Raw genomic sequence first — 12,658 nt, 5'->3', positions numbered from 1 at the left:
ACGCACGACCTCCTGTATACAAGGCGAGGTAGTTAACATCTCGGCCACGTTAGCTTTAGCCCAATGTGCTTTACGTGGTTTAAAAGCGGTATCAGAGTGATGAAGATGGCAAGGGCATTCAAGGGCCGAGCATTGAGTGACTGTAACAGAGGGCACACATCAGAGGTCGCAAACGGGTTTTGATTCCTTATCTGTACCAGTACCCGGCCGCACCAGGGTCGCAAACGGCTACCCGTACCCGGCCGGATATGGGTAGCCGGGTATCGGGTAGGGTACGGGTATCGGGTACCCGGTTGCGACCTCTGGCACACATTGGGTTCACAAAAGGGACTATGGTGGGGGGGGGGGGGGGGAGGGACAGGATAGAGGGGAGGGGCGACGGGAGGGAAGACTAAGTGAATGGGCAATGGAGAAGAGGAGGTGATGCTTTAATAGAGGAACGAAAGGAGGTTAAGAAGGGGGCCTGCTTAACGCACAGCGGAAGTTCATTCCAGCGGGAGGGTGCAAGGCTGTGCGAGAGGCGCGTGTCCCCGCGTACCGAGCGAGGCGGCGGTGCAGTGCGCGATCATGAAGCCCGAGTTGAGGCCTCCTTCGTTGACGAGGAACGCGGGCAGCTCGCTCAGGGATGGGTTGCACAGCCTCTCGATCCTCCGCTCGCTGATGGCCGCCAACTCGTGCACTCCGATCGCCAAGTAGTCCAGCACCTGGCGCAACGGGCCCACCGCACCGTCACACGGGGAATGGCTGCAGCAATAGGAGGTGCCACCACAGCAATAGAAGGTGCCACCACAGCAATAGAAGGTGCCATCACAGCAATAGAAGGTGCCACCACAGCAATAGAAGGTGCCATCACAGCAATAGGAGGTGCCACCACAGCAATAGGAGGTGCCATCACAGCAATAGAAGGTGCCATCACAGCAATAGGAGGTGTCACTGCAGCAACAGAAGGTGTCACCACAGCAATAGAAGGTGCCATCACAGCAATAGAAGGTGCCATCACAGCAATAGGAGGTGCCATCACAGCAATAGGAGGTGCCATCACAGCAATAGGAGGTGTCATCACAGCAATAGGAGGTGCCATCACAGCAATAGGAGGTGCCACAACAACAATAGAAGGTGCCATAACAGCAATAGAAGGTGCCACGACAGCAATAGAAGGTGCCATCACAGCAATAGGAGGTGCCATCACAGCAATAGGAGGTGCCATCACAGCAATAGGAGGTGCCACAACAGCAATAGAAGGTGCCATCACAGCAATAGGAGGTGCCATAACAGCAATAGAAGGTGCCACCACAGCAATAGAAGGTGCCATCACAGCAATAGGAGGTGCCATCACAGCAATAGAAGGTGCCATCACCGCAATAGAAGGTGCCATCACAGCAATAGGAGGTGCCATCACAGCAATAGAAGGTGCCATCACAGCAATAGGAGATGCCATCACCGCAATAGAAGGTGTCATCACAGCAATAGAAGGTGCCATCACAGCAATAGAAGGTGTCATCACAGCAATAGGAGGTGCCATCACAGCAATAGAAGGTGCCATCACAGCAATAGGAGGTGCCATCACAGCAATAGAAGGTGCCATCACAGCAATAGGAGATGCCATCACCGCAATATAAGGTGCCATCACAGCAATAGAAGGTGCCATCACAGCAATAGAAGGTGTCATCACAGCAATAGGAGGTGCCATCACAGCAATAGAAGGTGTCATCACAGCAATAGGAGGTGCCATCACAGCAATAGAAGGTGCCATCACAGCAATAGGAGGTGTCATCACAGCAATAGGAGGTGTCACCGCAGCAATAGAAGATGCCATCACAGCAATAGAAGGTGCCATCACAGCAATAGAAGGTGCCATCACAGCAATAGGAGGTGTTATCACAGCAATAGGAGGTGCCACCACAGCAATAGAAGGTGTCATCACAGCAATAGGAGGTGCCATCACAGCAATAGAAGGTGCCATCACAGCAATAGGAGGTGTCATCACAGCAATAGGAGGTGTCACCCCAGCAATAGAAGATGCCATCACAGCAATAGAAGGTGCCATCACAGCAATAGAAGGTGCCATCACAGCAATAGGAGGTGTTATCACAGCAATAGGAGGTGCCATCACAGCAATAGAAGGTGCCATCACAGCAATAGGAGATGCCATCACCGCAATAGAAGGTGCCATCACAGCAATAGAAGGTGCCATCACAGCAATAGAAGGTGTCATCACAGCAATAGGAGGTGCCATCACAGCAATAGAAGGTGTCATCACAGCAATAGGAGGTGCCATCACAGCAATAGAAGGTGCCATCACAGCAATAGGAGGTGTCATCACAGCAATAGGAGGTGTCACCGCAGCAATAGAAGATGCCATCACAGCAATAGAAGGTGCCATCACAGCAATAGAAGGTGCCATCACAGCAATAGGAGGTGTTATCACAGCAATAGGAGGTGCCACCACAGCAATAGAAGGTGCCATCACAGCAATAGAAGGTGCCATCACAGCAATAGAAGGTGCCATCACAGCAATAGAAGGTGCCATCACAGCAATAGAAGATGCCATCACAGCAATAGAAGGTGCCATCACAGCAATAGAAGGTGCCATCACAGCAATAGGAGGTGTCATCACAGCAATAGAAGGTGCCATCACAGCAATAGAAGGTGCCATCACAGCAATAGAAGGTGCCACCACAGCAATAGAAGGTGCCATCACAGCAATAGGAGGTGCCATCAGAGCAATAGAAGGTGCCACCACAGCAATAGGAGGTGCCACCGCAGCAATAGAAGGTGCCATCACAGCAATAGAAGGTGCCATCACAGCAATAGAAGGTGCCATCACAGCAATAGAAGGTGCCATCACAGCAATAGAAGATGCCATCACAGCAATAGAAGGTGCCATCACAGCAATAGAAGGTGCCATCACAGCAATAGGAGGTGTCATCACAGCAATAGAAGGTGCCATCACAGCAATAGAAGGTGCCATCACAGCAATAGAAGGTGCCATCACAGCAATAGAAGGTGCCATCACAGCAATAGAAAGTGCCATCACAGCAATAGGAGGTGCCATCACAGCAATAGAAGGTGCCATCGCAGCAATAGAAGGTGCCATCGCAGCAATAGAAGGTGCCACCACAGCAATAGAAGGTGTCACCACAGCAATAGAAGGTGCCATCACAGCAATAGGAGGTGCCATCACAGCAATAGGAGGTGCCATCACAGCAATAGAAGGTGCCACCACAGCAATAGAAGGTGCCATCACAGCAATAGAAGGTGCCATCACAGCAATAGGAGGTGCCATCAGAGCAATAGAAGGTGCCATCACAGCAATAGGAGGTGCCATCACAGCAATAGGAGGTGCCATCACAAGGACCCTACATTCGCGACGTCCGTGCACCCCGCAGCAGAGCGCACGGGTCTCACCCACACCACGTGGGACCACCCCCCCAAGTTGGCTGGAATTCGAATTCTGACCGCGTGTGCCGGACTGGCCTCAATAGGTGCTCACCAACAGTCTGTTTCGAAGCTATCTCGGGGGATCATTTTCCTCTGTCTCTTTGTGACAGTGCGTGTCTGTGTGGGGAGAATGTTTTGACATTTGCGGTGTGTTAGGGTGTTGGGTTCCGGTGTATTTGTGAGAGTGCGCATCTCTGCTCTCTGCGCGTGTAATTGTCATCGTGTCTGTGAGTGTGTAATTGTGATAGTATCTGTGTATATAATTGTGATAGTATCTGTGTGTATGTGTAATTGTCATCGTGTCTGTGAGTGTCATTGTGATAGTATCTGTGTATGTGTAATTGTGATGGTATCTGTGTGTATGTGTAATTATGATAGTATCTGTGTAATTGTGATAGTATATGTGTGTGTATGTAATTATGATAGTATCTGTGTATGCAATTGTGATAGTGTCTGTGTGTATGTGTAATTGTGATGGTATCTGTGTGTATGAGTAATTGTGATGGTATCTGTGTGCGTCTGTCTGTGTGTGTCAGAGAGGACTAAAGTCTGATCCCGACTGCCCCGACTTTCTTCGCATTGAAATTCACGCAATCCCCTTTGCTTCCTAACATCGGCAGGAAGAGCGTTCCAGACGGCCGCAGAAGCGCACCCGAAAGCGCCACGCGATGCGGTGACCACCGCCTTTGTTCAATCGACATCCGAAAGCTGCCGCTTCTGCGAGAACGACCGCAGTTTGCGCGATGGTTTATTATGCTCTTGACGAGATCGGCGAGGTTATTGGTGGTTCATATTCTTAGGTTTTTTCGGTAAAGTCACGCAGGTAAAAACATTAAAATTAATAAAAGTAAAATAAAATAAAAATCACGACGTTTCGGAGGCAACACAAGCTTCCGTCTTCAGGTGGAACCGTCACAGCCACGACAGCTGTATCAAGTAAATGAGAGATTGCAGGCGATACCACTCCGTTTATATAATGGTTGGAGAGGGGGGAAGGGCCAAGTACAGCACAATTTTTATTCATATGGTAAGGTGAGGCTTAAGAGGGTGAGCCTTTGTTATGGTTTGTGACAACTTTTTTACCTACGTGACTTTACCGAAAAAACTTAAGAATATGAATCCTTGCAGTCACGAAAGCTTCAAATCTAGAATTATTGGTGGTTCATTCGTGGCAAGCACTTTTTGCGCAATGAGTGCGAACGTATAGCGTCTCCGTCCGGCCAGCGGAAGCCAGCGCAGGTCGCCCCTGAAGCCGGTCGCCAGCCTCCACGCGGGCAGAGAGACGTTGCCCGTCAACTCTCCCACGGTGAAAATTAAAGTCCCAAAAGCCACTTGGGTTTGAGCGCCAGCTCTCAAAGTGCCCTCATTCAAGCCTGAGGCCCAGTAGGGGAGGAGGTTGTAGAGTGAAGGAGGATGCAAGGCCGCGGGTGGATTTTGATGCGCGGACAGGGAACTTGATGTCCACGCAGAGCCGGCCCTAGACCTTTGGGGGCCCTAAGCAAAATTTGGTTGGAGGCCCCTTTGATGTATGATTTTTTTTCACCCACGAGCTAACAGTGACTCTAGGGGGCCCTCTGCTGGCCACGGGGCCCTTTGCAATTGCAAGGGTCGCTTAGTGGCTGGGCCGGCTCTGTGTCCACGTGCTCGTGGATGGAACGCCGGTGAAGTGAATCCAGAGTCAAGCAAAAGTTAACGAGAACCAAAACATAATTGCTTCAGTTTGATCGAGCTGACGAGAGGAGGTGACTGACCTTCGCAGGGTATTCTCCGTGGAAGTTGCCCCCGGAGATGGTCTCGCCTCGCTCGTAAAACACCATCTCGCGCTGCTGTCAAGGATCGTGAGGCTGCCGTGTTTGTGTTGCCGATTTGTGTGTGTGTGTGATGTTGCTGTATAGGTGTGTTGGTGATTATTTGTGTGTGTTTCAAGGCCGTAGCCATGGAGTCATCATTGTGGAGGGCCAAATCTTCCAGGGGGTCTGGAGGTCCCCCCCCCCAGAAAAAAAAAAAATCTAAATTTGAAAACGAATTTCCTGCCTAAAATATAAAAAAAATTCACTAACACATAGGATGGACTTTTTATTTATTTTTTACAATAATGTCTAATAGTGTATTGTATTACATTGCTTTTCTTGTTTCATTGTATGTAATGGCAGAGATTATGGATTAATAAAGTACAACCATAACTACAATCATATAAACATTATTTTATTTTATAGCAATATATTGGGGGGGGGGGGCATTTTGAGCATATTTGATATTGGGGGGAATGTGTCCCCCTCAATATATAGTATAATTACGGCCTTTATGTGTTTGCTAGTGTAGATGTGTGTGTTGTGCTGTTGACACAATAGTGGGTACAGCTGGTGCATCTGCCAGTCATCTCGGTCAGTCAATCTATGGCACCTGCTGGGTCTGTCCCATTTACCTCCTGCCAGCGAGCCCTTCGACACTTCACGTGGCCTCAAAGTGCACCTGGCCTGGCACAGTCACCGTGGTGATGTCACCGCCACTTAGTGGCGAATGGCGCTTCTTGTTGTTGGTTGTGCTGTGTTCGTGTGTGTCGTGCCGGCCTCCATAGGTGGTGCTCGCTATTAACAGCACTTGCCCCAAAAGTCTGATGAGGCTATACTGGGGGATCTTTATCTTTATAGGTGTGGTGGTGGTGCTTTTGAGTTGGTGTTCCTATTGTGTATGTCTTTGTGTGTATTGTGCCGTGTTTGTGTATCCGTGTGGGGTGCGAGCTGCAGGTGTGTGGATACGGGGTTGTCGGTCGCGCTGTTCATCTCCGTCTGGATGACTTTCTGCACAAAGCTGATGGTGTCATTCACGATGCCGTGCACCTGGACAACAACACGGGACACAGGGCAGCTCACGGGGCAGAAGGGCAGCAGTTTTACCCAACTGTGATATATCAAACTCTGTCAGCTTAAAGGACTGGGCAATCCTGCAAGGGCGGGCAGTGTCATTCACTGCATCTTGCACACGGTCACTGAACCCCTGGCTGCACAAAGACAAAGATCCCCCATATAGCCTTAACAGACTGTCGAGGCAAGTGCTGTTAGCAGGCACCTATAAAGGCCGACTCGGCACACGAGGGGGTGGGTGGCCAACACCACGCCCGGCCGCCTTTGTCTCCCCAGTGGCGATGTTTACACATCGCACCAGGTACTCATTTGAGGCTAAGTCGACCTAGAGGAGGCCCAGGACTGGTTCAAATAATCGCCACTGGTGTTGGCCGTGAGCGGGAATCGAACCCGGGTCGCCGGGTTTGTAGCGCAGCGTGCTAACCGCTACACTACCGCTCACACACAAGTCCCTCACTCGCGCAGACACACACACATACGTCTCTCACTCGCACACATCTTGCACAGACACACACAAGTCCCTCAGTCGCGCAGACACACACACACACGTCTCTCACTCGCACATACACACACACACGTCCCTCACTCGCACATACACACACACGCCTCTCACGCTCTCGCTCAGCGAGCACACGTGATCGAGTGTGCGGACACGGTCGCGGCGGTACCTGCGGGCAGCAGCGCAGCGTGTACGCGTCCTGGACCCGGTCACAGAACCTGTGGCTCTCTGTGGGACGGCACAATCCACGCGTTACTCAGATCACCCGCAGGGGTTTGGGCCGCGTGACTCAAACTTCCGCTGATTGAGTGCGGCGGTGAGAAAGTGTGTGCGGTGCAGGGATTGGAGGCGTGTGGGGTATTGAGTCGGTGCGGTGGTGGTGGTGGTGGAGCAGGCTGTGGGTTGGTGTGGTGGGGCGCGTGGAGACCGGCGATCTGGGACGGGTGGTGGTCCGAGTCGAGCAGGGAGCGGAAGCGGAAAGCCACCTCCTTCTGCCCCGGGTGAGGACGCAGCTCGTGGATGTCTGCCGGAGAGGGCACGCATTACGCTCGCCGGCCACAGTCACCCCGACGTCCGTGCGCTACGCGAGATTGGCGCGAGGCTGAGTGGACGACCGATCGCTTTTGCCACTCTTCGCAGAAACATTGGCTGCCTCTCCATCATCTGGCTGCGGTGGTGAGCTGTTAACCCTCTCGCCTGGTATACAGGAGGTCGTGGGTTCGATCCCGACCCCGATGCCTGCTGCTATATATTTAGAGTTTGCGTGTTTCTACAGCCGTGGTCGCGTGGAATTTTTCTCCGGGTCCTTTAGAAATTTACAAATTTGAGCCGAGAATATTTGGCTGATATAAATGTCCACATGATAGACCACTAAGTTGAGCTATCATCTGTGACGTCCATGCCGCTTATGAAAAAGAGCTGTATATAGCTCAGTGGGCCTTACCTAGCCAAATAAAAAAACAGTTTCAGTTTCAAATTACCACCGGCAACGGAGATGGCGCCCCGTGTTCACCTGGGAGGTGGCCGCGGCAAACCACGGCCCGTCCTCCCACGGAGCTCACCGCTGTCGAACGCGTTGGTGGTGCCCTTAAGCACCTCCAGGGTGAGCGCCGCGATCACGTCCGCCTGCCTGGCGATGGAGGCCGCCCGCTCCACGGCCTCCGCCCCCAGCGCCGTGATCATCTGGGTCCCGTTGATGAGGGCCAGGCCCTAAAGAGGGATGGGGGGGGGGGCAAGTCAGAGGATGGTGGAACTTCGCTCAGTGACCCGAGGAAAGCAAATCTCGTGCAAGAACAAGTATAACCCGTAAAAACAAAGTTTTTCACTATAAATCCTTTATATGCGTGGCGGCTAGAGTCCTCTCGTCCTCTGGCTTGAGATGGCTGCCACCTATGGGTCAGATGATTGCCTGCCACCATTAAGCAATTGTTAATTAAATAGAATTTATTTTTTCCTAAAAAGTGTAAAGTTTTGGAAAAAAATTTTCACGAAAATAAATTGTCACGCACAAAGAGCCCTAAAGAGGGATAGGGGGGGGGGCGGGGCAGCAGGATGGGGGGGGGGGCATAGTGGGACAAGCCGACATTGCGAGTATGTTCACGTAAGCTGATCGTTCTGCAGATAATCTCCTATCCCAAACAATGCAGGTGAATGAGTCAGCTAAGTCTTAATAAATCAAAGACACACATTGTGAATTTGCGGTTTAATGATTAAGTTAATGAATTGTTGAGATTACCAGACGTTTTAAAGCTTTCGTGACTGCAGGGATTCATCTTCTTGGTTCTTTCGGTAAAGTCACGTCGAATGGAAATAATAAAATAATAAAAATAAAACATTTTAATAGAATAATATAATAAAGTATATTAATATATTATGTTTTATTTGTATTATTTTATTATTTCCATTCTACGTGACTTTACCGAAAGAACCAAGAAGATTACCAGACGTGATTAGTCGCCTCCACTGCCTGCCCTCCCCCTACTCAAATTGTGTTCTGCCAAGCAGAGCCTCTCTCTGCTCTCTGCACGGCCGGTGCCCTCTGCAACTCTCCCCCAACACGACGAGGCTTTTACAGAGTTCAGGCGCACTGGATTGTCCGTCTCGGGTCTCATCAGCGCAACAAATGCCGCAGCACTGCAGAGTTGTCATTGGCAGGAGATTACCACTGAAAGGAGGTCAAACCCGGAGTCTAATTTCGACAGCTCTGCAGTGTGATGAAGACTGACCAATGGGCTGGAAGTACCATCATTTGTGGCCAGGTTGCTTCTGAAAAAGAAGCGAATAGCCCATCGTGGCTTCACCTGGTGAAGTAACAAGTTTAGTTTTAGTTTGAATGTTTTGACATTTGGTTACCTTCCCGCTCCTATCGCGTCTTTGCATTGTTTCTTGTAAATTACTGACTCCGTGCCCCTACTGGACATCTGCGAGGAAAAGAAAATGCTTGCAGCTCATCCGATTGCCCCTGCAGCACGAATGAAGGTTCTGATTGTGCACGCTGCATATTGGTGTGTGCAGAGACGCACGGGTGTCTCGTTTCTCTGTCCCACTGCCCACGGGGCGGCTGGCCCAGCGGCGGCAGCGTCGTCACCCTCTTGTTGCAACAGATCCCACGGTTCGGCTTAAGCGGCCGCCCCGGTTAACTGCTGCTGCAGCATGAGCCGTGACAATATTGCCACGCGCCGTCTGCTCTTCTTCACCCTGGACGTTAGAGATCCCGTGGCGTCGTTCGCAAGAGGCGGCCGACGCCACGGTCCAAATTTGCCAAATTACCCCGGAATTTATTCAGTGGGAATACACGCAGCCACCGGAGCAGCAGTAGCAGCAGTAGCAGCAGCAGTAGCAGCTGCAGTAGCAGCAGTAGCAGCAGCAATAGTAGCAGCAGCAGTAGTAGCAGCAACAGCAGTAGCAGCAGTCGGAGCAGAAGCAGCAGTAGCAGCAGTAGTAGCAGCAGCAGTTGGAGCAGCAGTAGTAGCAGCAGCAGTTGGAGCAGCAGTAGCAGTAGCAGCAGTAGCAGCAGCAGTAGCAGCTGCAGTAGCAGCAGCAGTAGTAGCAGCAGCAGTAGTAGCAGCAACAGCAGTAGCAGCAGTCGGAGCAGCAGTAGCAGAAGCAGCAGTCGGAGCAGCAGCAGTAGTAGTGTAGAGGTGTAATTGCGCATGTCTACGAATGTTGAGGTGTGATTATGCATGGCCACGGATGGCCAACAAACACAAGGGGCGGGGTTACGGCCGTACACAAGGGTGGCGCTCGCACCGACGTCCGCATGTGTATCCCCCACGGGCCCCCCCTTGGGGGCAAGTCCTATAAAAGGTGATGAGCCGAAAGGCTCGGGAGTCGGGACTCAGCTATAACCAGAGAAGACGGAAGACCAGCTAGTGTAGGCCCCAGAGCTCCCCTGGCTCGCTGTCCTTATAAGGGCCGACCAGGGCAAGCCGGTGGCGTGGCCCCGAGAGCCCAGACGAAGCTGGTCTGGTGACTCAGGGAGCCGGGATCCCAGCTTAACCAAGCTGGGACAGATAGCCTCCCCTAGTCCCGTAGTGGAGGAATTGGTATAGGTTAGAGGGGTTAGCTGTCGAGAAATCCCTGTAGCCCAGTGACCTGTAAATAACTGTGTTGGTGTAATAAATAAGTGTGCCTCAGATCCTGTCGTCAAGCCTCCATATACTTACTACATCTGGTGTCAGAAGTAAAACGTCCAAACGATGGACACACGAGGGACGACACGTACCAAGGAGTCGGAGATGGAAGACGCCGCGGCCGATTCAACACCAGAGATGGCCGGGGTCGGATCGGAGCAGCCGGGGCCAAGTACGCCCGTGCCGCTACGACAAGAGGGGGGGGATGCGTCGGCTGAAGGACTCCGGCTGGCCCACTCCCGCCTGGCGGAACTGCTCTACGCCGCCGCCGCTGCGTTGGAGGAGATCACGCGGCTGGGGGCTGGAGGGGCAGCGCGGGTCGACGACAGCAGCCGGCGCGCGGCAACGTTTCCCGCCACCCCGACGCGGCTGGCGGTTAAATTTCCCGCCATCTCTACAGTGCGAGCGGACGGCGGGGCCGGCCCGCGTCACGTGACTGCTGAGCGCCAAGCACAAGCCGTGACATCATCAACACCGGCCGGCGCGTCAACATCGGAGCGACCGGCGATGCCATGTGCACAGCCCGCCCACACTGTATCATCGGCGGGGAGCGACGGAGAGCGATCTACAGCCACGGACGTCGCCTTGCAGCAGCGTCTGCCACCTCTGAAAGAATTCGTAGGCGCAGACGGAGACTGGGGCGGCTTCAAGAGACGGTTCATCGCTCATCAGGAGATGGCGAACTGGACGGACGCCGAGGCTCTACGCGCGCTGCCAGCGATGCTGGACAACGACGCCCTGGCTACCCTCACCTCGGCGCCGAGGGAAAAGCGCGCCACCCTACACCTGGCGTTGCAGCTGCTGTCAGCCGTCTATGGGCCGCCTTCGGACTGCAGGCAGCTTTTCCACGATCGGCGTCGGGGCACCAACGAATCACCTCTGGCCTTCCGGACTGCTCTCCTGGCTCTAGCGAAGGCTGCTTTCCCAAGGATGGACGAGGAAGGAGTGGATGCCATGGTGGCTGAGAAGCTGCTGCTACTCGCTGATGAGCTGGACGTCAACGTCCTGGCTCAAGACGACTCAGAGATGTCGTCCCTGCTGGTCGCGCGCCACATCCACGGGGGCTTGCGGTCCCTTCGTCGAAAGGCGGCAAAGGGGGCGGCCAGCCATGCCATGGCGGCTACCGCCCTCCCATCGGAGGAGGTCTGCGGGGTGGAGCGGCGAGGGGAATGGAGAGCGGCAGTACCACAGGCTCGGAATGGACCGAGCCGCCAGGAGCAGCCCAGGACATCGGGGGCGCTCACACGCTGCTACAACTGTGGCCTGCAAGGCCACGTTGCGTCAGGATGCCGGGCTCCCCATCAGCGCGGGGCGACACCTCGTCAGGACGCCACGCCGTTTCCTCCCAAGCTCCAGCAGAGAAATACGGCGAGTCGCGGCACCTCACACGTTTGGCCCACGCACACATCCGACACACACTCACGCGCCCACCTAAACAGGGCTCCAAATTCCCCATCCGTCGCGCGCGATCGTTCGGTAATGCGGCGGGCGCTCCAACCGGGTCAGTGGTCGGAGCTCGCCCATCGTGTCGTTGCTGCGTCGGCGGGATCATCGGTCGTGGTCGGTCACATTGATGGGGTAGAGGTGCGGATTTTAATTGACACAGGGGCATCGGCGACCATTATATCTGATTTAATTTATAACATCCTTCCCGTTCAAAGTCGTCCCTTGCTCCCTGTTGACGTGCCGTGCTATGCCGCTAACGGGGGCTCTCTGGGCATTATTGGCCAAATCCGCGCCACTATCTGCATTGGGGACATTAAATTATCCGGGCCTGTTTTGGTTTCCTCCTCACTCGCGGTTCCGTGCCTGTTGGGGACGGATTTTCTGGCCAAAATGCCCATCCGCATCCTTATTGACCAAGGGTGCATTGAGCTCCCATCGGGCCGACGCGTTACATTTCTGTCTTCCCCCACCACGGAGCGTCGGGCGTTTGCCACCGTGCAGGCGCTCGTCACAAAAACTGTGCGCGTGCCTCCGGGGGCTCAGATGCTCGTCCCTCTTAGATTGCGTCGGCCGTTTAATGAAGGGGTTGCGGATCGGGGGGTCTTGTTGGGACCATCTCGGGCCGGGGTAAATGGACCAGATTTGCTCGCGGCTCAGACCATGGTGAGAGGGGATGGGGACCCCTTCATTGCAGTCCTTAATGTGGGATCGCGAACGGCCGTGGTTCCTCAAGGGACCGTGCTTGCACACGCAACGCCGGTACCCTATGAGGAACC

At 53.4% G+C, this 12,658-nt stretch overlaps 1 protein-coding gene across 1 annotated transcript in view; it reads right to left on the bottom strand.

The window, feature by feature from the left end:
• Nucleotides 1-12,658, bottom strand: part of LOC133339244 (histidine ammonia-lyase-like) — a 33,386-nt gene that overhangs the window by 4,555 nt on the left and 16,173 nt on the right. The window contains exons 11-16 of the mRNA XM_061547388.1: nucleotides 7,866-8,013; nucleotides 7,232-7,327; nucleotides 6,974-7,032; nucleotides 6,201-6,281; nucleotides 5,193-5,258; nucleotides 539-704 (exon numbers count right to left, since the gene is read on the bottom strand). Of these exons, the coding sequence (XP_061403372.1) occupies nucleotides 539-704; nucleotides 5,193-5,258; nucleotides 6,201-6,281; nucleotides 6,974-7,032; nucleotides 7,232-7,327; nucleotides 7,866-8,013 (616 nt within the window). The remainder of the gene's footprint in view (nucleotides 1-538; nucleotides 705-5,192; nucleotides 5,259-6,200; nucleotides 6,282-6,973; nucleotides 7,033-7,231; nucleotides 7,328-7,865; nucleotides 8,014-12,658) is intronic.

The sequence above is a fragment of the Lethenteron reissneri genome, unplaced genomic scaffold, assembly GCF_015708825.2.
Source record: "Lethenteron reissneri isolate LAM-NWPU_2019-01 unplaced genomic scaffold, ASM1570882v1 scaffold_1697, whole genome shotgun sequence".
NCBI lineage: Eukaryota > Metazoa > Chordata > Hyperoartia > Petromyzontiformes > Petromyzontidae > Lethenteron > Lethenteron reissneri.
This window is presented reverse-complemented; position numbering and strand designations above follow the sequence as displayed.